This window comes from Palaemon carinicauda, unplaced genomic scaffold, assembly GCF_036898095.1.
Source record: "Palaemon carinicauda isolate YSFRI2023 unplaced genomic scaffold, ASM3689809v2 scaffold278, whole genome shotgun sequence".
Taxonomy (NCBI): domain Eukaryota; kingdom Metazoa; phylum Arthropoda; class Malacostraca; order Decapoda; family Palaemonidae; genus Palaemon; species Palaemon carinicauda.
Genome location: NW_027170436.1, coordinates 2,049 through 27,361, shown reverse-complemented (window position 1 = coordinate 27,361; position 25,313 = coordinate 2,049). Strand labels below are relative to the sequence as shown.

General features: G+C 44.0%; 1 protein-coding gene across 1 annotated transcript; it reads right to left on the bottom strand.

The window, feature by feature from the left end:
- Positions 1-11,147: 11,147 nt before the first annotated feature.
- On the bottom strand, positions 11,148-22,325 carry LOC137636348 (uncharacterized). The gene is made up of 3 exons (XM_068368755.1): positions 22,270-22,325; positions 21,882-22,025; positions 11,148-11,464 (listed from the first exon to the last, which is right to left on the bottom strand). Exons 1-3 carry the CDS (start codon positions 22,297-22,299, stop codon positions 11,297-11,299), a joined length of 342 nt encoding a protein of 113 aa, XP_068224856.1. The 5' UTR covers positions 22,300-22,325; the 3' UTR covers positions 11,148-11,296.
- Between the last annotated feature and the right edge of the window lie 2,988 nt (positions 22,326-25,313).

Below are 25,313 nucleotides of genomic sequence, written 5' to 3'. Positions count from 1 at the left end.
CTCCAGGCTTTTACAACTGCCTGTTCCTGGTACCCAAGAACTCGGGGGGGATGGCGTCCAGTCCTGGACGTGAGTGAGCTGAACAAGTTCATCCAGAAGACGAAGTTCTCAAGGGAGACTTCGAAATCAGTTCTTGCTGCAGTAAGGAAAGGTGACTGGATGGTCTCATTAGACCTCCAGGATACTTATTTTCACATCCCAATTCATCCGAGCTTCAGGCCTTATCTAAGATTCGTATTCAAGGGCGAAGTTTTTCAATTTTGAGCCCTATGTTTCGGTCTCAACACAGCCCCACAAATATTTACGAAACTCATGCTCAACGTAGCAAAGATCCTCCACTCAAGGGGCATCAGAGCCTCCCTGTATCTCGACGATTGGCTTCTCAGAGCTCACTCATACGATCACTGCCTGAAGGATCTCCAGACAACCTTGAACCTTACAAAAGAACTGGGTCTCCTTGTCAACAAAGAAAAGTCTCTCTTGATTCCATCACAAGAGATTCTTTATTTGGGAATGACGATTCGGAGTCAGATTTTTTTGGCTTTTCCGTCTCCTTTAAGGATGGAGCAAGCCAGTTTGAAACTCCAATCTTTTCTAAGGAAAAACATGTGTTCAGCGAGGAAGTGGATGAGTCTAGTTGGAACCCTCTCCTCCTTAGAACAATTTGTTCCCCTAGGAAGACTGAACCTTCGTCCTCTCCAATTCCATCTCAACCACCATTGAAACAAGGAGAAGGACCTAGAGACTATGAGTATTCCAATTACGGACTCCATCAAAGACTGCCTTCGGTGGTGGGACGAACCGAATAAGTTCCGAGAAGGTCTCGACCTAACTCAAAAGAACCCAGACCTTGTGTTATGTTCTGACGCCTCGGACTCGGGGTGGGGAGCAACTCTGGACAAGTTGGAAGTTTCGGGGCTGTGGTCAGAGACCCAGAAGGACTTCCATATCAATCACAAAGAATTGTTGGCAGTCCTATTAGCCCTCAAAAGTTTCGAAGGGTCAGTTATAAACAAAGTGGTTCAAGTCAATGCCGACAACACGACTGCATTGGCTTACATCGCCAAACAAGGGGGAACTCACTCGATATCTCTGTACGAAACTGCGAAGAATCTCTTTTTGTGGGCAAAGGAGAGGAATGTGATCCTAATGACGAGGTTCATCCAAGGAGAGAAGAACGTAATGGCAGACAGCCTCAGCAGAAGAGGTCAGATCCTACCGACAGAGTGGACGCTCCATCTTCAAGTTTGCAAGAGTCTGTGGTGACTTTGGGGTCGACCATGCATAGATCTCTTCGCAACATCAAAGACAAAGAGGTTAGAGGCGTATTGCTCTCCAGTACCGGATCTAGAAGCAGTCCACATAGACGCGTTTCTGTTGGATTGGACCAATCTAGATATGTACGCTTTTCCACCATACAAGATCCTGTACAAAGTGGTACAGAAGTTTGTAGCAACCAAAGGGACCAGGATGACCCTAGTGACCCCCTTTTGTCTGTGAAGAGAATGGTTCACAGAGGTACTGGAATGGATGGTAGACACTCGAAGAAGCTTTCCATTAAGAGTAGATTTACTCAAACAACCTCATTTGGAAAGATTCCATCAAAATCTCCACGTTCTTCAGCTGACTGCCTTCAAACTATCAAAAAACTCACTAGAGCTAGAGGCTTTTCAAAGGAGGCAGCTCAAGCCATTGCAAGAGCAAGAAGAACTTCAACTATCAAAGTTTATCAATCCAAGTGGGAGGTTTTTAGAGAGTGGTGTAGAGTCAACTCTCTTTCCTCATCCAGTACCTCTGTAGCCCAAATTGCGGACTTCCTGCTCCACCTTCGAAGGAAGCGCAACTTCTCCTCCTCGACTATTAAAGGATACAGGAGTATGTTAGCGACTGTATTCAGGCACAGAAACCTGGACCTTTCTAACTATAAGGATCTGCAAGAACTTCTTAAGTCCTTTGATACTACAAAGCAACGACACCAAGATTCGCCAGCCTGGAATCTGGATATTGTATTAAAGTTTTTTATGAGTGACAGATTTGAGCCCTTAGCATCAGTTTCTATGAAGGACCTTACTATGAAAACTCTATTTTTGGTTAGTCTCGCAACAGCCAAAAGAGTTAGTGAAATCCATGCGTTTAGCAAGAACGTTGGTTTTCGTGATGGTAAGGCTGTCTGTTCCTTACAATTAGGCTTTCTCGCCAAAAATGAACGCCCTTCTCAACCTTGGCCCAAAGCTTTTGAGATTCCGAACCTTTCGGATTTAGTTGGCAAGGAGTTGGAAAGAGTCCTATGCCCAGTAAGAGCTCTGAGATTCTACCTGGACAGAACAAAAGACTTACGAGGCAATTTGGAAGCTCTATGGTGCTCAGTCAAAAAGCCCACGTTGCAGATGTCAAAAAATGCCTTGTCATTTTTTATCAGGCTCTTGATTAAAGAAGCTCATGCACATTGTAATGAATCAGACCTTTGGCTTCTAAAGGTTAAGACTCATGAAGTCAGAGCCGTAGCAACGTCAGCAGCATTTAGAAAGAATAGATCGTTGCAAAGCATAACGGACCCAACCTTTTGGAGGAGAAAATCTGTGTTCGCTTCACATTATTTGAAAAGTGTTCAGACTCGTTACGAGGACTGCTACACTCTGGGTCCATTCGTAGCAGCGAGTGCAGTAGTGGGTGAAGGATCCACCACTATTTTCCCATAATCCCAATAACCTTTTCTTCTCTTGGAACTTTTATTTGTTTTTATGGTTGTTTGATTTTAGTCTGGTGGTCAATTTTGTTCCTTGAAGAACGCCCAGAACTGGTTATTGGAGGAGGTTCTGTCATAATGAGGTATATACACCGGTTTGACAGTCCCTAAGAGATCTTCAGCCCCCTGGGAGGATCGCTGGATCTTATAAGGCTAGCAGACATAATGAGGCAGAGAATCATTGAAGTCAGCTTCCTTATCAGGTACGAACCCTTAAGTTTGTTTTAATTAGCTCTTAAGCAGAATTCCAGATATACTAGCTGCCTCCACCAAAGGTGTTTATCAGCTATATATATAACTACCAGGTAAGTCTTATGTTTAAAAAATGTTATTTTCATTAGTAAAATAAATTTTTGAATATACTTACCCGATGATCATGTAGCTGTCAACTCCGTTGCCCGACAGAAATCTACGGTCGGGATACGCCAGCGATCGCTATCCAGGTGGGGGTGTACACAACAGCGCCATCTGTGAGTAGGTACTCAAGTACTTCTTGTCAACAAGAACTCAATTTTCTCCTCGGTCCACTGGTTCTCTATGGGGAGGAAGGGAGGGTTCTTAAATTCATGATCATCGGGTAAGTATATTCAAAAATTTATTTTACTAATGAAAATAACATTTTTCAATATTAATCTTACCCGATGATCATGTAGCTGATTCACACCCAGGGTGGTGGGTGGAGACCAGCATACATGTTAACAAAAGAAGCTAAGTATCCCGTATTTCATTTTATCAGTTATTCAAAATAACAAACATAAAATAAATAAGTACCTGGTAAGGAAGTCGACTTGAACTATTACTCTGCCTTTTTTAAGTACGTCTTCCTTACTGAGCCTAGCGGTCCTCTTAGGATGCTGAACGACTCCTAGGTGCTGAAGTATAAAGGGCTGCAACCCATACTAAAGGACCTCATCACAACCTCTAACCTAGGCGCTTCTCAAGAAAGAATTTGACCACCCGCCAAATCAACCAGGATGCGGAAGGCTTCTTAGCCTTCCGTACAACCCAAAAAACAACAATAAAAAGTATTCAAGAGAAAGATTAAAAAGGTTATGGGATTATGGGAATGTAGTGGCTGAGCCCTCACCTACTACTGCACTCGCTGCTACGAATGGTCCCAGGGTGTAGCAGTTCTCGTAAAGAGACTGGACATCTTTGAGATAGAATGATGCGAACACTGACTTGCTTCTCCAATAGGTTGCATCCATAACACTCTGCAGAGAACGGTTCTGTTTGAAGGCCACTGAAGTAGCAACAGCTCTCACTTCATGTGTCCTTACCTTCAGCAAAGCAAGGTCTTCTTCCTTCAGATGAGAATGTGCCTCTCTAATCAGAAGCCTGATGTAGTAAGAAACTGCGTTCTTAGACATCGGTAGAGTAGGCTTCTTGATAGCACACCATAAAGCTTCTGATTGTCCTCGTAATGGCTTTGACCTTCTTAAATAGTACCTAAGAGCTCTTACTGGGCAAAGTACTCCCTCTAGTTCGTTCCCCATCAAGTTGGACAGGCTTGGGATCTCGAACGACTTAGGCCAAGGACGGGAAGGAAGCTCGTTTTTAGCCAAAAAACCGAGCTGCAAGGAACATGTAGCCGTTTCAGATGTGAAACCTATGTTCCTGCTGAAGGCGTGGATCTCACTGACTCTTTTAGCTGTTGCTAAGCACACGAGGAAAAGAGTTTTTAATGTGAGGTCCTTAAAAGAGGCTGATTGGAGCGGTTCAAATCTTGATGACATTAGGAACCCTAAAACCACGTCTAGATTCCAGCCTGGTGTGGACAACCGACGTTCCTTTGAGGTCTCAAAAGACCTAAGGAGGTCCTGTAGATCTTTGTTGGTGGAAAGATCCAAGCCTCTGTGGCGGAATACCGCTGCCAACATACTTCTGTAACCCTTGATCGTAGGAGCTGATAGGGATCTTACGTTCCTTAGATGTAACAGGAAGTCAGCAATCTGGGTTACAGTGGTACTGGTTGAGGAAACTGCATTCGCCTTGCACCAGCTTCGGAAGACTTCCCATTTAGACTGATAGACTCTGAGAGTGGATGTCCTCCTTGCTCTGGCAATCGCTCTGGCTGCCTCCTTCGAAAAGCCTCTAGCTCTTGAGAGTCTTTCGATAGTCTGAAGGCAGTCAGACGAAGAGCGTGGAGGTTTGGGTGTACCTTCTTTACGTGAGGTTGACGCAGAAGGTCCACTCTTAGAGGAAGAGTCCTGGGAATGTCGACTAGCCATTGCAGTACCTCGGTGAACCATTCTCTCGCGGGCCAGAGGGGAGCAACCAACGTCAGCCGTGTCCCTTTGTGAGAGGCGAACTTCTGAAGTACCCTGTTGACAATCTTGAACGGCGGGAACGCATACAGGTCGAGATGGGACCAATCCAGCAGAAAGGCATCCACGTGAACTGCTGCTGGGTCTGGAATCGGAGAACAATACATCGGGAGCCTCTTGGTCATCGAGGTAGCGAATAGATCTATGGTGGGCTGACCCCACAGGGCCCATAGTCTGCTGCAAACATTCTTGTGAAGGGTCCACTCTGTGGGGATGACCTGACCCTTCCGGCTGAGGCGATCTGCCATGACATTCATATCGCCCTGAATGAACCTCGTTACCAGCGAAAGCTTTCGATCTTTTGACCAAATGAGGAGGTCCCTTGCGATCTCGAACAACTTCCTCGAATGAGTCCCTCCCTGCTTGGAGATGTAAGCCAAGGCTGTGGTGTTGTCGGAGTTCACCTCCACCACCTTGTTTAGCTGGAGGGACTTGAAGTTTATCAAGGCCAGATGAACCGCCAACAACTCCTTGCAATTGATGTGAAGTGTCCTTTGCTCTTGATTCCATGTGCCCGAGCATTCCTGTCCGTCCAGTGTCGCACCCCAGCCCGTGTCCGATGCGTCCGAGAAGAGACGGTGGTCGGGGGTCTGAACAGCCAATGGTAGACCTTCCTTGAGAAGAATGCGGTTCTTCCACCACGTTAGAGTAGACCTCATCTCTTCGGAAACAGGCACTGAGACCGCCTCTAGCGTCATGTCCTTTATCCAGTGAGCAGCTAGATGATACTGAAGGGGGCGGAGGTGGAGTCTCCCTAACTCGATGAACTGGGCCAGCGATGAAAGTGTCCCTGTTAGACTCATCCACTGCCTGACTGAACATCGGTTCCTTCTCAGCATGCTCTGGATGCATTCTAGGGCTTGATTGATCCTTGGGGCCGACGGAAAAGCCCGAAAAGCTCGACTCTGAATCTCCATACCTAGATAGACAATGGTCTGGGATGGGACGAGCTGGGACTTCTCTATATTGACCAGGAGGCCCAATTCCTTGGTCAGATCCATAGTCCATCTGAGATTCTCCAGACAGCGACGACTTGTTGGAGCTCTTAAAAGCCAGTCGTCCAAATAGAGGGAGGCTCTGATGTCTGCCAAGTGAAGGAATTTCGCAATATTCCTCATCAGTCTGGTAAACACAAGAGGTGCCGTGCTTAGGCCAAAGCACAGGGCTTGGAACTGGTACACAACCTTTCCAAAGACGAACCTTAGGAAAGGTTGGGAGTCTGGATGGATGGGGACGTGAAAGTACGCGTCTTTCAGGTCTAACGAGACCATCCAGTCCTCCTGCCTGACCGCTGCTAGGACCGACTTCGTCGTCTCCATCGTGAACGTCTGCTTGGTGACAAAAGCATTGAGAGCACTGACGTCCAGCACCGGTCTCCAACCTCCTGTCTTCTTCGCTACCAGGAAGAGACGGTTGTAGAAGCCCGGGGATTGATGGTCCCGGACTATGACTACCGCTTCCTTTTGTAGCAAGAGAGACACCTCTTGTTGCAACGCTAGCCTCTTGTCCTTCTCCTTGTAGTTGGGAGAGAGGTTGGTGGGAGATGTAGCTAGAGGGGGACTGCGGCAGAACGGAATTCTGTATCCCTCCCTTAGCCACTTCACAGACTGAGCGTTTGCACCTCTGCTCTCCCAAGCTTGCCAGAAGGTCTTGAGTCTGGCTCCCACAGCTGTCTGGAGAGGAAGGCAGTCAGAACTTGCCTTTTGCGGACTTGGAACCCTTCTTGGATTTGCCACGGTGACTGTCGGCACGGGTACCTCTTCTGCTGGAGGTTCTGCCACGAAAGGGCGGGATGAACCTAGTTGCAGGTGTGTCTACTGCTGCAGGGCGGAAGGGTCTAGGCACGGAAGGTAAGGTTTTAGCCTTACGTGCAGAAGATGCCATCAGATCATGGGTATCCTTCTGGATAAGAGAGGCAGCCATCCCCTTAATCAGCTCCTCCGGAAACAGACACTTGGAGAGAGGAGCAAACAACAACTCTGACTTCTGACAAGGGGTGATACCAGCCGATAAGAAGGAGCAAAGATGTTCTCTCTTCTTAAGCACTCCCGACACGTAAGATGCCGCAAGCTCACCAGACTCATCCCGAATGGCTTTGTCCATGCTAGACATGATCAGCATGGCAGAGTCCTTATCCGAAGGGGAAGTCTTTCTGCTTAAAGCTCCCAAACACCAATCGAGGAAGTTGAAGATCTCGAAGGCACGAAAGACTCCCTTCAACAGAGGATCCATATCAGAAAAGGACCAGCAGATCTTCGATCGTCTCATAGCCAACCTGCGGGGAGAGTCAACCAGACTTGAGAAGTCGCCCTGGGCAGAGGCAGGAACTCCCAAGCCGGGTTCCTCTCCCGTGGCATACCAGACGCTCGACTTAGAAGCAAGCTTGGTAGGAGGAAAGATGAAAGCAGTCTTTCCCAGTTGCTTCTTGGACTGCAACCACTCTCCCATAACCCTCAAAGCTCTCTTGGATGAGCGTGCGAGAACAAGCTTGGTGAAGGCAGGAGCAGCAGACTGCATGCCCAGAGCAAACTCGGAGGGAGGAGAGCGAGGGGTTGCAGACACAAACTGTTCAGGATACAAGTCCCTGAACAAGGCAAGGACTTTACGAAAGTCTAAGGAGGGAGGCGTAGACTTGGGCCCTTCAAAGTTGGAGTGCGGTTCATCCAAATGTGCAGCTTCGTCATCTGATACTCCATCATCCGAAAGCTGAGTAGGAAGTGGCAAAGGCATAGCAGAAAGCTGAACGGCTGAATCCGGCAGTACGGGTGCATGCGTAGCTGCTGCGGATCCAACATCAAGCCGCTGCTGGTCAGTCTGCGAGCTGGCAACAACAAAGGCAGAGTGCTGGTGCGTGGGAGGGGTTGCGGTGGGTTGCGGAGCATGCTGTATGGTAAGCGGAGCATGCTGTATGGTATGTGGAGCATGCTGTATGGTATGCGGAGCATGCCGCATGGGTTGCGGAGCATGCCGCAAAGAGTCAGAACCCGGCAGCTCTACAGCACCTTCCCACTGCTGATGCGGTAGCTCACGCATGTCAACGGATGGAGCAGCAAGAACATGCGTCTGGCAGGGTGGACTGCGCATCGGTGGTGGAGCTCTCACAGGTGGAGTGTGGGAGCAGGCAGCCGCAGTATCTGCTGAGCGCACAACCTCGGCGGGTTGTAGGTTAACAGGTGCAGTGTCAACCTTCTCAGCATGATACTCCTGCATGAATGCCGCAAGCTGAGACTGCATAGTCTGCAGCATGGACCACTTAGGGTCTACCGTGGTTGGAGCAGCAACAGACGGAGCAGTAGCCTGTTGTGGAACCACTCTACCTCTCTTGGGAGGTGTGCAGTCATCGGAAGACTGCAGCGAGTCCGAACTGACCCAGTGGCTACACCTGGGCCGTTGGACTCGCTCGGAAGGGACCTTACGTTTGAGCGGTCGTGAAACCTTGGTCCATCGTTTCCTCCTGGAAACTTCTTCCACAGACGAGGAATGTAAGGGCTCATTCGTCTGTTTGTGGATGGGACGATCTTTGACAGATACGTCCGCAACCACTAAGGATACATCCGTGCGCTGATCAAGGCCTGCCGAACCCTTTGGTCCTTCGACATTGCTTCTCCCCTGGGCTTGGGAGCTTGCAAGAGGTCCCGGACTGGGAGGACGACTGGCACGCACAGATGTACCCTCATGCGCAACACTGACACTGACACTTTTCACATCACTAGCACTGATAACACTTCCCACTGCACTTTTCGCTTTCAGCTCTTTGACATCTGCCAAAAGCTGATTACGGTCATTAGCCAATGACTCCACTCGGTCACCGAGAGCCTGAATGGCCCGCATCATATCCGCCATGGATGGCTGAGCACTAGAAGCAGGTTCGGGAGTCACCACTACAGGGGAAGGAAAAGGTTGAGGGGCATGGGGAGAGGAAAAATCCACAGAGCGAGAAGAACTCCTCCTGATTCTCTCCTTCTCTAACCTACGTGCATTTTTAAGGAATTCGTTAAAATCGAATTCCGAAAGCCCAGCGCATTCCCCACATCGATCTTCCAATAGACAGGATTTACCCCTACAATTGGAACAAACGGTGTGAGGATCTATAGAGGCCTTCGGAAGACGCCTAGCACAAGTCCTAAAGCTACACTGCCTGTACTTAGGGACTTGAGACTGGTCAGACATCTTGAATTGTAGAAGTAGTCAAGGGGGAATTCCAAAATCTAGCAAAGTTCGTTAACAATTAATCCTAATTAATTCCAAAAGCTTGCTAAGCTAATGATAAAGCTTCCTGAATAGCGAAGGCTAAACTCTAGAGTGAATACATCACCAAATCGTGAACAACAACTCCAGAATCAACAGCGTATCCAAGTAGGTCTTGCCAGCGGCACGACAGAGGAAAAATTGAGTTCTTGTTGACAAGAAGTACTTGAGTACCTACTCACAGATGGCGCTGTTGTGTACACCCCCACCTGGATAGCGATCGCTGGCGTATCCCGACCGTAGATTTCTGTCGGGCAACGGAGTTGACAGCTACATGATCATCGGGTAAGATTAATATTGAAAATGGTATTTTCATTATAAAATAAATTTTTGAACATACTTACCCAGTAGTTTAATTATAGTTCCACCCTCCTCCCCTCTAAGAGACTTAGAGGCATGGAATATATGAGGGTTCCTGGTATGGTTCCCAGGTACCTCGCTAGGGCACAGGGGTGGTACACCTGGTTATCCAATCGGCGATTGCCGCGAGTTTTGAATTTTCTGCTGTGACGTCAGGGACGTAAGCTATATATATAACTACCGGGTATGTTCAAAAATTTATTTTATAATGAAAATACCATATTTAAGAGCAATTTCATAATAAAGCATGACACTTAACAAAATTGGCCAGTGCACACTATTAAAGGCTTTTTCATAGTCCACAAATGCCATCAAAAGTGGATTTCTATTAGAAATATAGGACTATATGTATTTTCAAGCAAAACACATGACTTGAAGTCTGTATACTATTCAGGTTTATCTTTAATTTCATGTTACAATATTTACATTAGGAATTGGTGTGATGAATAAGCAGTAATTTTTTCTTGAAAGTTTATTGTATATTCTTACCTCCATTGTACCATATATTCCTCTTGTAAACTATATATAAATGTTTTTTTTTTCTTTAACACAAACTTATGTACATGAATACAATCATCAGAGCTATGGAATACTTGGCTCATGATACACGACTGGGAAGTGCGTGCCAGATTACTAAACATTTAAGAAATAGTCCTCTAAAAGTTCATTCCCCTTCAAAAGAAACCAGTCAATGCAATTGTACTTATTAAAATAATCAATTCTAATAATTTCTGTATTTCACTTACTGCTACTAACTTCAGGTCAGATATATTTTACCAGTTATTAATGAGCATGGATGGACACATTACTTCAAGACAATATTTAATGTATATAAAATGCCTGTTATATGAAAACGTTTCAACTTCATAACTACATTATACCCTATATTTTGCAATTAAGTAAAAACAATAACTAAGAATTTTAGTTGTAATTATTGTTTGGTATAATAAATGGCCAAGCAAATTAAGACAATTCTTTTAACCCTTTTACCCCCAGGCTATTTGGAACTTTACAACCCTTAACCCCCAGGGGTTATTTTTTTTCAAGCACATTGTGCAGTATATATATTTTTTTAAATTGCTCTAACAGCCTTAATTTTCATCATAGACAGGTCAGGTTGGGCTCATTCTCTTGGAAAATGCCCGAAGTTTCTCAAAAAATTATCAAAAATATGCAAAAAAAAAAAAAAAAGCAGTTTTTAGCAAGGACGTACCGGTACGTCCATGGGGGTAAGTAAAGGGATGAGTTTTGTGAAACGGTACGTCCTTTTGGGGGTAAAAGGGTTAAGATTATCAATACTAAATTCCTGACAATTTCTATTACTGTATTTTTTTTTCAGATTTTGATGTCTTGATTTTCAATTGCAACATTTACATGAAAGAATTACACAGTAAATACCTAATATAAACATGCCTCTTGATATAAATTGATATCAGAATATACTGTATAAGGTGAATAAAATACCCTTTAAATGTTTTAGTATTATCAACAAAAATAAGACATTTACATGGTAGTGAAGCCTTTATTGGAAAAAAAAAAAACTTCAAAAAGATCACATAATATAAAGTACTTATAAAAAAGATTTATGGGCCAGCTGTGGGGCCAAAAAGGTCATTTAGTGCTTATTAGTTTGACGGGAGTGATATCTGTAAAAGTTTTCATAATTCTTGTGGAGATGCTTAAGCAATGTCCCACTAGTAGAGGGAAGGGTTACCACAAGATGGTTATAACTGTGTTGACTGCATATATCCAGCAAATGGTAGATGATATTCTCCAGTATTACCTGCAAAATTTATGCTCATTAAATAACACTAAAAACAACTGAAATATTAATATCAAAAGCACAAGAACTTTGATGTCAAAACCATAAAAACTACTTCTTTAATTAACTGTGATGTGGAAAAAACATATTTTGAGAAGTGAAAAATCTATTTTTGGGTGAGATAGCCATGTCGTCCTGATGGAAGGTTCCTTTAAGTAGCTTCCTAGGGTATATTTGACTACAGTGATATTCCCAGAGAATTTAACTTAAGGTCTCCAGAATTCTAATTCCTGGCGCGAATATCCTTAAAGTTTCCTTTAAGGATATCGCATAATATCGGGGGACGTATTCTTTGACACGCCACATAGCAATCTTCACCCCACATAGCGTTTACGCTTCGAGGGGAAAGTGGCAAAAATAAAAGGGGAGCCGTTATTAAGGTTCCCTTCCTCCGTTATTATTTGAGTATCTAGATGGCGCCATCATCGCCGCCATGTTTATTCCTTGTGCGTTGAGTAGGTGCTACAGATACAGTAGTTTCGGGAGGGATCCTGCCAAGGCCTTCTCATAGAAAGGAGGGCGGGTCCATCAGGACGACATGGCTATCTCACCCAAAAATAGATTTTTCGCTTAGCTCAAAATCCGGTTTTTGGGCTCAGGCCATGTCGTCCTGATGGAAGGTTACCAGAGCATTAATGTATGTGGATTTTCCAATTATGCCTTAACCTCAAGACAATATTTCCTTGGTCGCTCCGCCCTTAAAGACCTATGACGTTACCGTTATACATCATTACTTCTAATCATGAACTATGTTAAGTGCTTCCTGCCCCCTGCAGGGAAGAGTCATACCAGACTCAGGAAAAAGTCTCGAAGTTTGCATATTTCATATGAACAAACCTGGCAACCAAAAGGCATACAGTTCTCGCTGTATACCCAACCAGTTGAAGTTTGTATTTCCAATACGAACAAAGGTTTACACAAGCCACCGTAGCATCCAAGGTATACAGGCTTACCTGTATACCATAACAGACAAGTTTATATCCGTGTAGGAACAAGGTATGCAAGGGCAGGAAAGGTTTGCATACATGTAAGAACAAAGTTATTTCAGTTGTTCTCATGTTATCATGCAGAATAATAAGGAATAAAATAAATAATGCTCGTACATAACTTTATTTATTTAAATTTGGGGCAAAATAAGACGCAAATACCAATCAGTTATTTATTGGCAATCAATAAATAGAAATTCAGCATACATTTTATAAATGCTAGTGAATATTAAGAAACCTGGTGACACTTCACTTACCATGTTGCACTGTAAGGTATCAACATGTACACCCTTTACAATATAGTCCCAATTAATTCACTGTTCCTCACAGCATTAAGAGACATGTTTTAGCACACTACCTGGTGCCACCACGTACCTTTTTAATTCTTGCACTTGCTTCGCGTAGTGTTTGAAAAACACCCTGGATGACTTTCATTAAATTATACAAGCGAAGACGCTCGAAATCATATGTATTGGAAAAAATTCAATGATGAAGCAATTTTCCTAGGATCGTGACCTGCGGGTGTACTGTCAGGATCCGCTCTCCCAATAAAGTAGGTGATCTTCGCCCTTGGTTTTTTCAGAGACAAGTTTGAGCCCGATGTTTCTCCTTTAAAGAGCTGTCCTCCCCTGAAGTCTGAAGTTCTACGAAGATAGACCTTTAGACATTCTACTGGACACAGCAAGACATCTTCCTTCAGAAGGCAGATTCTCCAGGGACCCCACCTCCTGGTAGGTATCTCGTTCTTGGCGAGAAACGTTGGTTCAGGAAAGAGATTCGGTTCTCCCACTTCTGTGAACTGAATATGTCCCTCTTCCCGAGAAAGGGCCACTATTTCGCTAACTCTAGCCCCTGAGGCTAGAGCAAACAAGAATACAGTATAACCTTTTGAGTCAAATCTTTCAGAGTGCAGTCCTCGTTGTCCAACGTTGAGGCAAAGTGTAGGACCTTATCCAAGGACCATGACATGGGCTTTGGAGGTGCTGCAGGCCTAAGTCTAGCACAGGCCTTAGGAATCTTGTTAAAGATTTCATTGGATAAGTCTACTTGGAAAGCGTAAAGAAAAGGTCTAGTCAAGGCAGATTTACATGTTGTTATCGTGTCGGCTGCTAAACCTTGTCCATGAAGGTGAATAAAGAAGGATAAACAGAAATCTGTTGATCTCTTTTGGTTTTCTTGCCTTGACAAAAGCAACCCACTTCTTCCAAGTTGACTCATATTGCCTTCTGGTAGATTTAGACTTATATTCCTCTAAGAAGTCTATACTCTCTTTCGAGATCCCAAACCTCTTTCTTACTGCTAGGGAGAGAAAATCAAGAGATGAAGGTCTTGGGTTTTCTGTAATGAAGCGAAGACAGTCGACTTCTGTACTTGTTGAGTCAGAACTGGGTCCGGTAGAGGAACGAGCCTCAGCTGCAATTCTAATACTAGAGGGAACCAGTTGCTCTTGGGCCACTTGGGCTGCTGTTCCTTGAAAAGCTCTCAGCTTGTTGAGGACCTTCAGCAGAAGGTTGGTTGGAGGGAACAGATAAATCCTGGTCCATCTGTTCCAGTCGAGGGACATGGCGTCCACTACTTCTGCTAGAGGGTCCTCGTATGGGGCCACATAACAAGGTAGCTTCTTGTTGTCCCTTGTCGCGAAGAGGTCGATCTGCAGTTCTGGGACTTGACGTAAGATGAAGGAGAATGATCCTGCGTCTAGGGACCATTCTGACTCTATCGGCATTAGCCTGGATAGAGCGTCCGCTGTCACATTGCGGAACCCTTGAAGGTGAACTGCTGATAAGTGCCCTCTCTTCTTTTCCGCCAAGCAGAAGATGGCCAACATCACTTGGTTGAGTTGGGGTATTCTCGAACCTTGACGATTCAAACATCTCATTATCACCTCGCTGTCCAGAATCAGTCTTATGTGGACTGAATGGCGAGGGGACAATTTCTTCAGCATGAGGAAGATTGCCATGGCCTCCAATATGTTGATGTGGAAGGTCTTGAATAGAGAGGACCAAGTCCCTTGGACTTTCCATTAGTGAGAGTGACCTCCCCATCCTTCCTTTGATGCGTCCGTGTGGATGATGACTGAAGGTAGAGGCGGTTGCAGAGGCGCCGACCTCTTCAGGTTCTTGGCCTTCGACCATGACTTGAGAAGTGATCGTAGTCAATTAGGTATCGGACTTGTTAGATCTCTTCGAGCGTTTGATGCGTATCTTGTCCAGACTCCTGATGCATCTTTTAGCTGCGCTCTTAGCACTGGGTCTGTCAATGACGCAAACTGAAGGGAGCCCCGCACTCTCTCCTGTTGACGTCTTGATATCCTGTCGGATTTCAGTAGTCTCTTAACAGATCCCGCTATCTCTCTCCTCTTCTTTAATGGAATGGAGAGACGGTGTGACTGTAAGTTCCAACGTATTCCAAGCCACTGAAACTCCTGAGCTGGAGATAGTCGAGACTTTTTGATGTAGATCTTGAATCCCAGATGTTTCAGGAACTGGATTACTTTCTTAGATGCTTGCATGCATTCCGTCTCGGATGCTGCCCACACCAGCCAATCGTCCAGGTAGGCTACCACCTGGACACCTTCCAGGCGTAGTTGTTGAAGGACTGCATCTGCAAGCTTAATAAAGATCATTGGGACTATGTTTAGTCCAAAGGGCATGGCTCTGAAGACGTACTCTCTCTTCTGTAGCCTGAATCCTAGGTAGGAGGAGAGTTGGCGATTGATTGCAATGTGCCAATAGGCATCTGCCAAGTCTATGGAGACTGTGTACGCCCGTTTTGGCAACAGGGGGGTCCTTATGTGTTGAAGGGTCAGCATCCTGAACTTGTCGTTTACTATGAACTTGTTGAGTGGCGACAAGTCCAGAATGACTCTGAGTTTATCCGAATCCTTCTTGGAAACACAAAACAGCCTTCCTTGGAATTTGATGGACTTTGCCCTCCTTATCACCCGTTTTCTCAAGAGTTCTCGGGTATATTCTTCCAGAACGGGGGTAGAGTGATGGAAGAATTGAGGAAATGATGGTGGAGCTGTGTTCAAGCTCCAACCTGGTCTGTTCTTGATCAGGCTGTGGGCCCAGGGATCGAAGGTCCAGCGATCCCGAAATAATTGGAGTCTTCCTCCTACCGGAAGCATCTCATTGCTTCGGCTGTCCGGAGGACTTGCCTCCTTGACCGCGCCCTCCCCTACCCCCTCTCCCTCTTGAGGGGCATCTAGGGGAACCTCTACTTGACCCTCTACCTTTAGGGCGAAAGGTAGTGGTCTGCCTCTCATAGGCGGGAGTGAAGGCTGGTGACTGGGTCACCACCTGCTGGGGTACCATCTGGTAGGTGGGTCGGGGTTGTGCCACCATCTAGGGCACCGCGGTAATGATAAGTTGTTGTTGTCTAGCGGGGCGAGAGGGCAACCTTGGCCTCTTTGTCTTCTTTTTCGGTTGGGGACCCTCATCCGGGGAAGACTTCCTCTTAGTCGACATACCCCACTTCAGGAGAATATTCCTATTCTCCGTGGCAGCCTTGTCGACTATTTCCTTGACCACTTCACTCGGGAAGAGGTCCTTTCCGCAGATATTGGAAGATATCAACTCCCTAGGTTCATGTTTTACCGCAGCCAAAGCAAACATGAACTCCCTGCAAGCCCCTTCTGGCCTTAACGAAACCATAAAAGTCCTTGACCAGAGTTGCCAAGTGTGTCTTGGCTACGACCATAAACATATCTGGGGATCTATGGTCACTTGCCATTGCCTCCAAGGTGGTCTGGAGGGACAGAGAGGCCATAAGCCTTTCCTTCGTCTCTTGCTCTCTGCACAAGAGAAAGTCAGACAACTTAGGGAGGTTTTCACTGAACTGGCGTCCAGCAATATCCGCCTCCAACTTCCCGACTGAGAAGGTAAGATGTATTTCCTTCCAGTCCTTGTGACATGTAGGCAGAGCTAGAGGTGTGGGTCTACACTCCTCAAGTGTAGGACAAGGTTTCCCAGCTTCTACGTCCTTCATCACTGCCTTGAACCCTTTTTTCCGCAAAGGGAAAGGCCATTGTAGCTGGAGCAAGAAAGGAAGGGTGTTTCTTACTCAGGGCTGGCACTTTAGAGTTTGTGAAGCCCCTGTCCTTCAGACTGCTAGCCATTAAAGCTTGAGCCTTTGCATGGTCAAGAACTATGACCTCTTTCGGCTGTCTACTCTTTAGACACGGGTTCCGCCTTTAGACGGAAGAAGCAGTCTGGATAAGACTCGAAGCTGGGCCAATAGTCCATGTCTTTGATGAAGACAGCTCCCAGCTTTTCTGAGATGAATATCTTCCCATTTGTGATTGGCATGTACTCTGCACGCCTCCACGGGTTTACCTCAGAGAACGAGGGAAGATCTTTTCACATTGAGTCTCCTGTGAGACCCACGGGAAGCTGCGAGCTGATGTATCTCCTTCCTCAATGCAGCTTCCCTTTCTTCACTCTGCTTCTGGAACCTTTCCATCATAGACATAAGGGTAGACAGGGTCTTCCCCGTTTCATCAGATGGAGGAGCAGAGGACGTAGAGGGCACTGGTTCTGGGCCTGGAACCGACGAAACGGACACCATTTTGACTTCATCCTTTTCCGTTTCAGGAGCCAATGTAGACTCCTCTTCCTGACCTCCCGCAAGAAGGTCCTTTTCGGTGTCTTCTGACACCTCTCATCTAGATGGCTGTCCTTCATCGCATCCGAGACGTCCGTATCTACGGAAATCTGGACACAAGGGATCTCAGGGTGAGGCTGTGGAATGACGTCATCCGCAGATGTCTTAGGGAATAGATAGGCCCGCATCCGCTCATTCGGAAGGTAGGCCCTGTGGTGTTTTTCTGGAAGCCACGGACCCATCTATGCATCTTACTCCGTGCTGCATCCCTTGACTCCATTGTCTTGGGGTCATCAAAGGCCTCAGTAACCAAGGCTTTGCACACATTACATACCTGGGGGTCATCAAAGGCCTCAGTAACCAAGGCTTTGCATACATTACATACCTGGGGGTCCCAATACTTGGGAGGTCCCTTGGTGATAGAACAGCGGGAGTGCGTCCTGCACTCCTCATGGCCACAGAAGTCCTTGCTCCTGACGTTGCAGAAGACACTGCGGCACTTAGGGTGGCCCTCCTGTAAAGATAGGAAAACAAAATGAGTATATGGTAGTTCATCTCACTTGACAAACTAAATAAATATTATTAATAATATTTTTACATTTTATTGCATATAGCTTAGGATAGGTAAGCTAGAAATGAATTAAGAAAGACACATACATGTGTTTCCTGCCCAGCCAATTGGTGTGACCTCCCTCAAAATTAAAGCCTAGGGTTATCCTATTCAAGAGGCCCATTGGAAGAGTTCTACCCTGTAAGAATAGATAAGTGTAACTTAACACCAACTTCCAAAAGGATTAATAATGAGGGTCATTTGTAAATGATCATCTATCAGTGTATGGAAAGAGACTTCCCTTCCTTATATAGTATGGTCTCAATAATAGACTGCGCCTGGACACACAGAGTATGTTGGAAATTTAACTACTGTAGACTATTATACCATAGTTTTCTGTTTGCAGTATGAACTATGCTGCAAATATACTGGCTACTGTAGTCATATACTGTAGTTCTAGCCGGCAAGGCTAGCACCTGGGGCACAGTTCACGCCGGCTGGGATGATGGCCGGCAGCTTGCCGGTCGCCGGCTGTCGGTGCACTAGTCCAGCTGGCGTCTTGCTGATCAGGGTAGTGGCCGGCAGTCAAAACTCGGCCGGCCCTTACCGGCCAAGTCAGTTGTACCAGCGGCTGGTTGGCTGCCGGCGCACAAGTCCAGCCAGCACCTTGTCGGCTAGGGTAGTGGCCGCCAGCTGCCGGTTAGGTAGTACCCGGCGGCACCAGCCGATAGAGAGAAAAAAAGCAAGGAGTGAAGGATGATGTAAGAGCTCTGTCTTACTTCCTTCCTCCAGAATGAGGGTTCAAATGGAAGGGTAGAATATAAATTATTCAGGCTTCCACCCATCCACAACCATTGTCGGTCTCTGCCGGACACAGGTTTGTGAATAGCAGTCCAAGAGAGGACTAAAGAACACTCTATAGCAAAGAGATTTCCTGCCGGCAGCTGGTCCAGCCGGGACAGCTCTCCCGGAGCCTTGCGTCTATAAGGGAAACCTAAGCGACTAGGCCACTACAAGTAACGGCCAAAGGGTTGCGATGGCTAGGCCATCACTAAAGGACAGAGGGGGGAGGGAAAAGGGTCCTGTATAAGGTGTGAAAGGAGCCGGCAGGGTTGTTGGTCCTACCACACCCTAAAGAAACTGTTTCAGCATCGGCGCCATCCTAGGCGGCAGGAGAATATCTATTCTCCAGCCTAAGGTCTGCCAATACAGTTAAGGGGCCGGCAGCAACTTAGCCGCCACCCCTAAACAAGAAAGAGACAGAGTTCCAGTGCCAGCGCTATCCTAGGCGGCAGAAGAATGTCTATTCTTCAGCCTAGGGTCTGCAAGCACAGGACTAGTCTACTAGACCACAGGGAGAAGGTGGCAATATCATATAACCCCTTCAGGTGCGGTCTAGGGAGGTCTAGCCTCCTATGCCAGCAGCGTAATCCGACAGGGGAATGACTATTCACCCTGCCAGCACAAGATTATGTACTCTGAGGTTCTGACTGAAACCCAAAACCTGCCATCTGCGGCTAAGGGAAGGGGCAGAAAACCCTAGCCTAGTCCTGCCTGAATGACAAATCGAGGCACAACCAACTAGGGTTGTAGCCTAAGGCTACACCCAGAGGGAAGGAGGGATTACGCTTAAATATCCACTGGAGGCGAGTATCGCTTTATATAATAATTCTAGAAGATATCTATCTACACCTGAATTGATAAAACGATACATGAGGATAACCGGGGAACATGTATGAAAGTATACTAAAGCCACTAGGCTAGTAGCCCATTGGCAGCAAGAATTGACTACCTAAATCATCGAAGCTCTCTCGTATACTATCTTAGAAGAGGAAATTTTTATATGCAATCAATATATCTCACACGTATAAATTGCCTAAATAGCTTCATTTAAATCTAATAACACTAGGAATGTCTATTATATCATGCATGAAAGTAAACTGAAACACCTAGGCTAGGAAGCCTAGCGTAGGCAAGGTTCGGTTACCTAAATCGCCGAAACTAATACGAATACTATCGGCATATTATTATTAACTAGCAATGAATCAATCGTAAAAGAAACGAGGGAACGAACATGAGACAGGAGAAGCAAGCCTGACGGCGCTGGGAGTAGGCAGGGCTACCAACATAACACAGAGTCAGTGAAGTGCTAACAAAATGAAAAACTAATAGCTGACTCATGAAAGACCCTCGAACTAATGCAAGAAAAACGAATGACGTTAAAATGAGAAGCAAGTCCGTGGCGTGCGAACATAAATAATCCAAGTAATAATATTAATGGAATAGAAACGCCCGAAGGCGACCAGGCATGCCAACCTAACGCTCACTTATATCGTAAAAACTGTTATCGTAATAACAGGGCATCAAAATAATAAATTAATACGGTGTGTGAACCGTGGATAGCCAGAAAGTTCATAACGAGAAACAATCAGTATAGAAAACTCATTGAAAAGCGTTAAGAACAAAACGAGAGAGAGAGAGGAGGGAGCCGAGCGCCATGAAAGACCCACGCGGGGTCGTGGAAAATAAAGCTGTTATAATATAAGCAAAAAAGGGCAAGGCCCCCTCCAAAATCTCAAAACTCATAGATCTGGTACTTAGATGGAGTGACAGTAGAGTCCGACATCTTGAGGTAAATCCAGGAAAAACCAGCGAAATTCACACACCAAGGCAAAATAAGTGTTTGAAAGAACGTGCTATAGAAAGGAGTGACGTCACTGGCGTGGGATTGCTAGTAGTAGTAGGATGTTGAACAGCACCTCGCTGTTCGGGGATATTGACAGGAGATATCTAAATGGTGCGAGGCCTCTGGTTGTGATTAATTCATGCCCCAGTATATACCGACACCTTATTAAGGTGAGCGAGCTGGGTTCAACCTAGCATTCCTATACATTTTTTTCTCTGGTAAATTTATAGCAGTTTTTACCTTAGAAATGATGTAAAAGGAGCATTCCACTGGGCGGCACGGGTCTCTCGCCCAGAAATAGATTTTTCCTACGTCAAAATCCCTTATTAACTCCTAGCAATGAAGACTAAATAGCTATCTTTATTTATGCTATTTATACCAGGAAAGTCGTTCTGGCTAACTAAATAACTCATGCGTTACTAAAGACAGCACCCATGACGCCTCCGGTTCAGGCAACAGCTCTGCCACTAAATTAACTTAATTTGACTTAATTTTCACTGTGAGGCATGAGCTAAAGTTTATACAATGTAAAGATCAAATACTCAACTTTCCAGAGGCAGAAGAGGCTGGAGATTGCATGATAAATCCAAAATAACGAGAGAGCAACCGGGAAAATCACCGAGCGAGTTCGCTACAGATAAAGGAATAAACATGGCGGCGATGATGGCGCCATCTAGATACTCAAATAGTAATGGAGGAAGTGAACCTTAATAATGGCTCCCCTTTTATTTTTGCCACTTTCCCCCTCGAAGCGTAAACGATATGTGGGGTGAAGATTGCTATGTGGTGTGTCAAAAAATACGTCCCGATATTATGCGATATCCTTGAAGGAAACTTTAAGGATATTCGCGCCAGAAATTAGAATTCTGGAGACATTAAGTTAAATTCTCTGGGAATATCAATGTAGTCAAATATACCCTAGGAAGCTACTTAAAGGAACCTTCCATCAGGACGACATGGCCTGAGCCCAAAAAACGTGCATTTCCTCGTACGAAACTCAGAGGCAATACTCCAAATAAATTCACTGTATACAATAAAATATGATGAGTAACCATTTATATGTATATTCTTATAATACGAACAGGTCTTCATTGAACAGGAGTTCCATGTCAAGTTTTAGTCTGAATTTCATAACCTCATCAACAATTGAAAAATCATCATCCTGAATATTACTATGTATGCAATTCTCTTTACGGGGTTATACAACTAGAAAAATCGTCAAACAATTACAAGGTTTCACAACAAACCACTCACAAATGCTGCATTGCCAACTGGATGACAATAGCAGTTGATAAGGAGAAGGAACAAATATACAGTACTGTATTTAGAATTTCTCAGGTCAGATAACACCAATTTTATAATGAATCAAGCAGCAATAGCCGGCATTATTAATTTATATTCTAATTTAAAGCTGTACTACTGCATAAAGGATATTCAATAATAAATAATTATACACAAACTGTATTTGGTACAGTATACTCTGTTATTTGTGAATATTTATATTTAATACCATATATTAAACCTTTAAAAATATAAATAAAAACCACATACCTTTACTTCTGGGTAAACTGATGTACTCTGCAGACATACAATTATTCTACCCAAAGTCACGTGGATCACTTTTTTCAAGTCCGGCCTAAAAGATGATAAGGATCCAACTAGCTTTTCCAGCACATAACTGCAGTGAACTAGCATCTGGAACATGAGTATGTTTAAGAAAATGTTCATATTAAAACAATAAAAGCCTTCCCATTATTTAAGAAACAAGTAGTTAATTCTACATGTTTACATAGAAATAACTCATACAAAATTAGAATGGGTTGATACAAATTCCATATAAAATGCAGGTAAATCATTAAACAACAAACTTCACTGAGCTTCCAATACAAAATTACCATTTAATCCAATATAAACCCTCTAGAATAAAAACAAAACTTACATGATTAAACCTTTGAGTGCCATTGGACATATTGTACGTCCAGTAATTTTTACTCACTTCGGTACAACTGATAGTAAGATAGAAGGTTTTATCTAATCATAACTTTACTAAAAGTAGATTATGGATGTTCTTTGTTGAACTGAGAGTTTTGGTGGTGGAGACTGACTCGTGTGTGTATTTGAACATCCCTGGGATAAGGTAAGGGACAAGTGGGTTACCAGAATTGAAACCAGCCTGTTGCTTTGGATTTGTTGGCAATCCTATGTGGTGTTTTGGAAAATAAAATATTAAACAAATAAAGTTAAAGAAAAATACAAATTATTTTCTCATGCTTGCATATCTTTTTTTAATATATTTTAATATTTTGGTCCTTCAACTTTGTCTAATGATAATCCCTTTTTTGCAGCACGCCCTACTCCCTGTACGGTTTGAAGTGGAAACTAGAGTTGGAGACAATAGAGGTACTGTATTGTACAAGAATAGGTTTCTTTATCAAGAAAAAGAAAAAAAAAAACATACCACAGACATTTGACAATTTATATTGATAGAAATTCCCAACTGTGAGGAATTTGACCTGAACTGCTGTGAAATAGCCCAGCCAGTGGACTGCGGGAATTTATGTATATCAGACATACTTTGGGTATCCTGTTAACCCACAGAATTATTGGAGTGACGTGAACATTCCGAGATGTTATAAACTATTGTGAACTAGGTACATTATAGTAATTCAGTACTGAATAGATTCTCATCAATGATGAAGTGAAACAAATTTAGACGTTTCTTAATGATGATTACTGAATTAGTACTCATCAAGTTGGCCTAGTTTGTAGCATAAATTGTGAACATTAACGTACACATGATGGCATTTATTTTGTACTATAACATGTAGATGTTTGTAGCATAAATTGTGAACAGCAATGTACACATGATGGCATTTATTTTGTACTATAATATGAAGATGTTTGTAGCATAGTGCTAGGAACTTTCTCTTGATAATATCTACATTAAACAGAAAGGCTCTGTCTTGATGTTAACAATTAGAAACTTTGCATCACAATCCAGATAGGGCTTCATCCTGAAAAAAGGCTCAGTGTAATAAAAAAATTTTATGAAGACAGCATTTCATTCCAGTACCTTACACCATTGTGTCCCCATCTCAGCCACCCATTATATGTTTAGTATTATTTGTTTCCTTTATAAAATCTAACCTGAGATTCAAGCTATTCATGTATACTGCTCATTTTCCCAGAAATGAATCAGCAGTCATGCTACCTGTTTATTCAGCAAGCTCAAGGCAGGATAAATAAAATGGAAGTAAGGTTCTATTGGGGTCCCCTTGCCCAGTATAAAATCAAGGGGTGGTGCCCAGTGCCAAGTTCTCTTGACCTGTTATTCAGATTTTTAGTTTTCCACCGTTTTCCTTTTTTTGTGTAGTGGATGTGGGAGTGTGGTCAGTATTCAGACACTAGGTAGTTTGGGTGCTACCTCTGGCCACAGTCCGCCAACCACTACACTGTAAAACATAGGATTTGTTTTTGGGTGATCTTTTTATGCATTCCCTGTCTTGTGTAGGGCACAAAATGTCTTTAGAAATCTTGTGAAGAGCATGTAGCCTGCAATGTACCTCCTCTTTGGGAAGTACGTTGCATGATCAAATAAAAATTCTTAGTGTAAACAAAAATTTCAACTAAGCAGCAAGTCAAGTTCTTCCAATTAGATGAGTGCTACATTTGTCAATATACAGAGAAATTTTGAAAGGGTGGGGTCACTCGTATGGATTCATGTTTGCAACTTCACCAGGCAATGACCTTACCACATGGAAGACAACATTGGGTCTGGTCCCTCCTAGGTTGGATGACCGCCATTGAGTACTAGATGCTCTTGATGAAACAATAAAATTATTTTTCTTTCTTGTTCTGGATACCTTTGCACAGAAGGTAGACAACTTGTTAAGCACTGGATGAATCTAGACCTTTGCACATTCCGTACTTTTACTATGACTAGCGGGTGTGAAACAAAGTTCAGGCTCCCTGTGAACTACAATGACTCTAACAGCCCCCTACTTGGGACACAAGGGAAATGATCTATGGATGTGGGCCATCTGCTGTCAGAGTCCAAAAAGATTGTTGTACTAATCAATCTGCTCAGATGACCCAATTCAAAGGAGGTTCACTCTTATCACATTTGTTTTACATCTAATCACCTTGGCACTTTTAAACACATCCTTAAACCTAGGGTTTTTTGTTACCCTCTAGATTATACTTTTTAAGTCTAAAAGACAGTCTACCATTATTCTGTACTAGAGATGCTACAGTAATTAGTTTATTTCTGTGAACCTCCCCTGATGTTCACAATTCTTCTTCTCTACAAGCTTTGTTTCTCAATGTTTACCTCACAAATATTTATCAAATATTTTCCCCATTTCTTTCCTTTCAAAAGATATATACCTCTATTAAATAATGAAGCAATCTAGCAGTTAACAGTATGTAGGACACTAAGAGTTGCACATTTAGTTTCTTCGTCGCAGCTGCTTTATCAAGACATCAACCTTCCATATAGAGATAGGTATTTATTGCATTCTAAGTTAGCTTACCTTCTCAATTGGTTAGCATTTCTGCAAAAGGAAAGGATTGGGTTTCAAAAAGACACTGTGTGATGAGTAAGACATCTCACGGTTCCTCTTAGGAAATATGTTTCAAGTTAGTGTTTATGGAACTGGAGAGTATGCACTGCGTTGCACAAAAATTTTTCTAAGCTATAAAGAGAATGACTGTCGTTTATTGCTCATAACGGCCGACAAAAGTAATTTTTAGTTCCAGGGTAATTACAGAAAGAAAAAGATTGATTTTTGTGGAGTTGATAACTATATAATACGATAATGCTCACTTTCCAGCAAAATTAGTGATCAGCCTGTTTGAGTTACAACTCATCTGACTTTGTTAATTCTCAGAGGGCCACAGAGCCTTCTCTTGTGGGTGGTAAGTCTGACTTGCATGTCCAGATGCTTACAGTAAACTAACTCCAATAGTCAGGTTTAGTGTTCA

Coding starts and splice junctions, on each gene's coding strand:
- LOC137636348 (XM_068368755.1), bottom strand. CDS start 22,299: ATGTCCAATGGCACTCAAAGGTTTAATCAT. Junction 22,026..22,269: donor GCACTCAAAGGTTTAATCAT/GTAAGTTTTGTT, acceptor CTCATGTTCCAG/ATGCTAGTTCACTGCAGTTA. Junction 11,465..21,881: donor CAGTTTACCCAGAAGTAAAG/GTATGTGGTTTT, acceptor TAAATTTTGCAG/GTAATACTGGAGAATATCAT.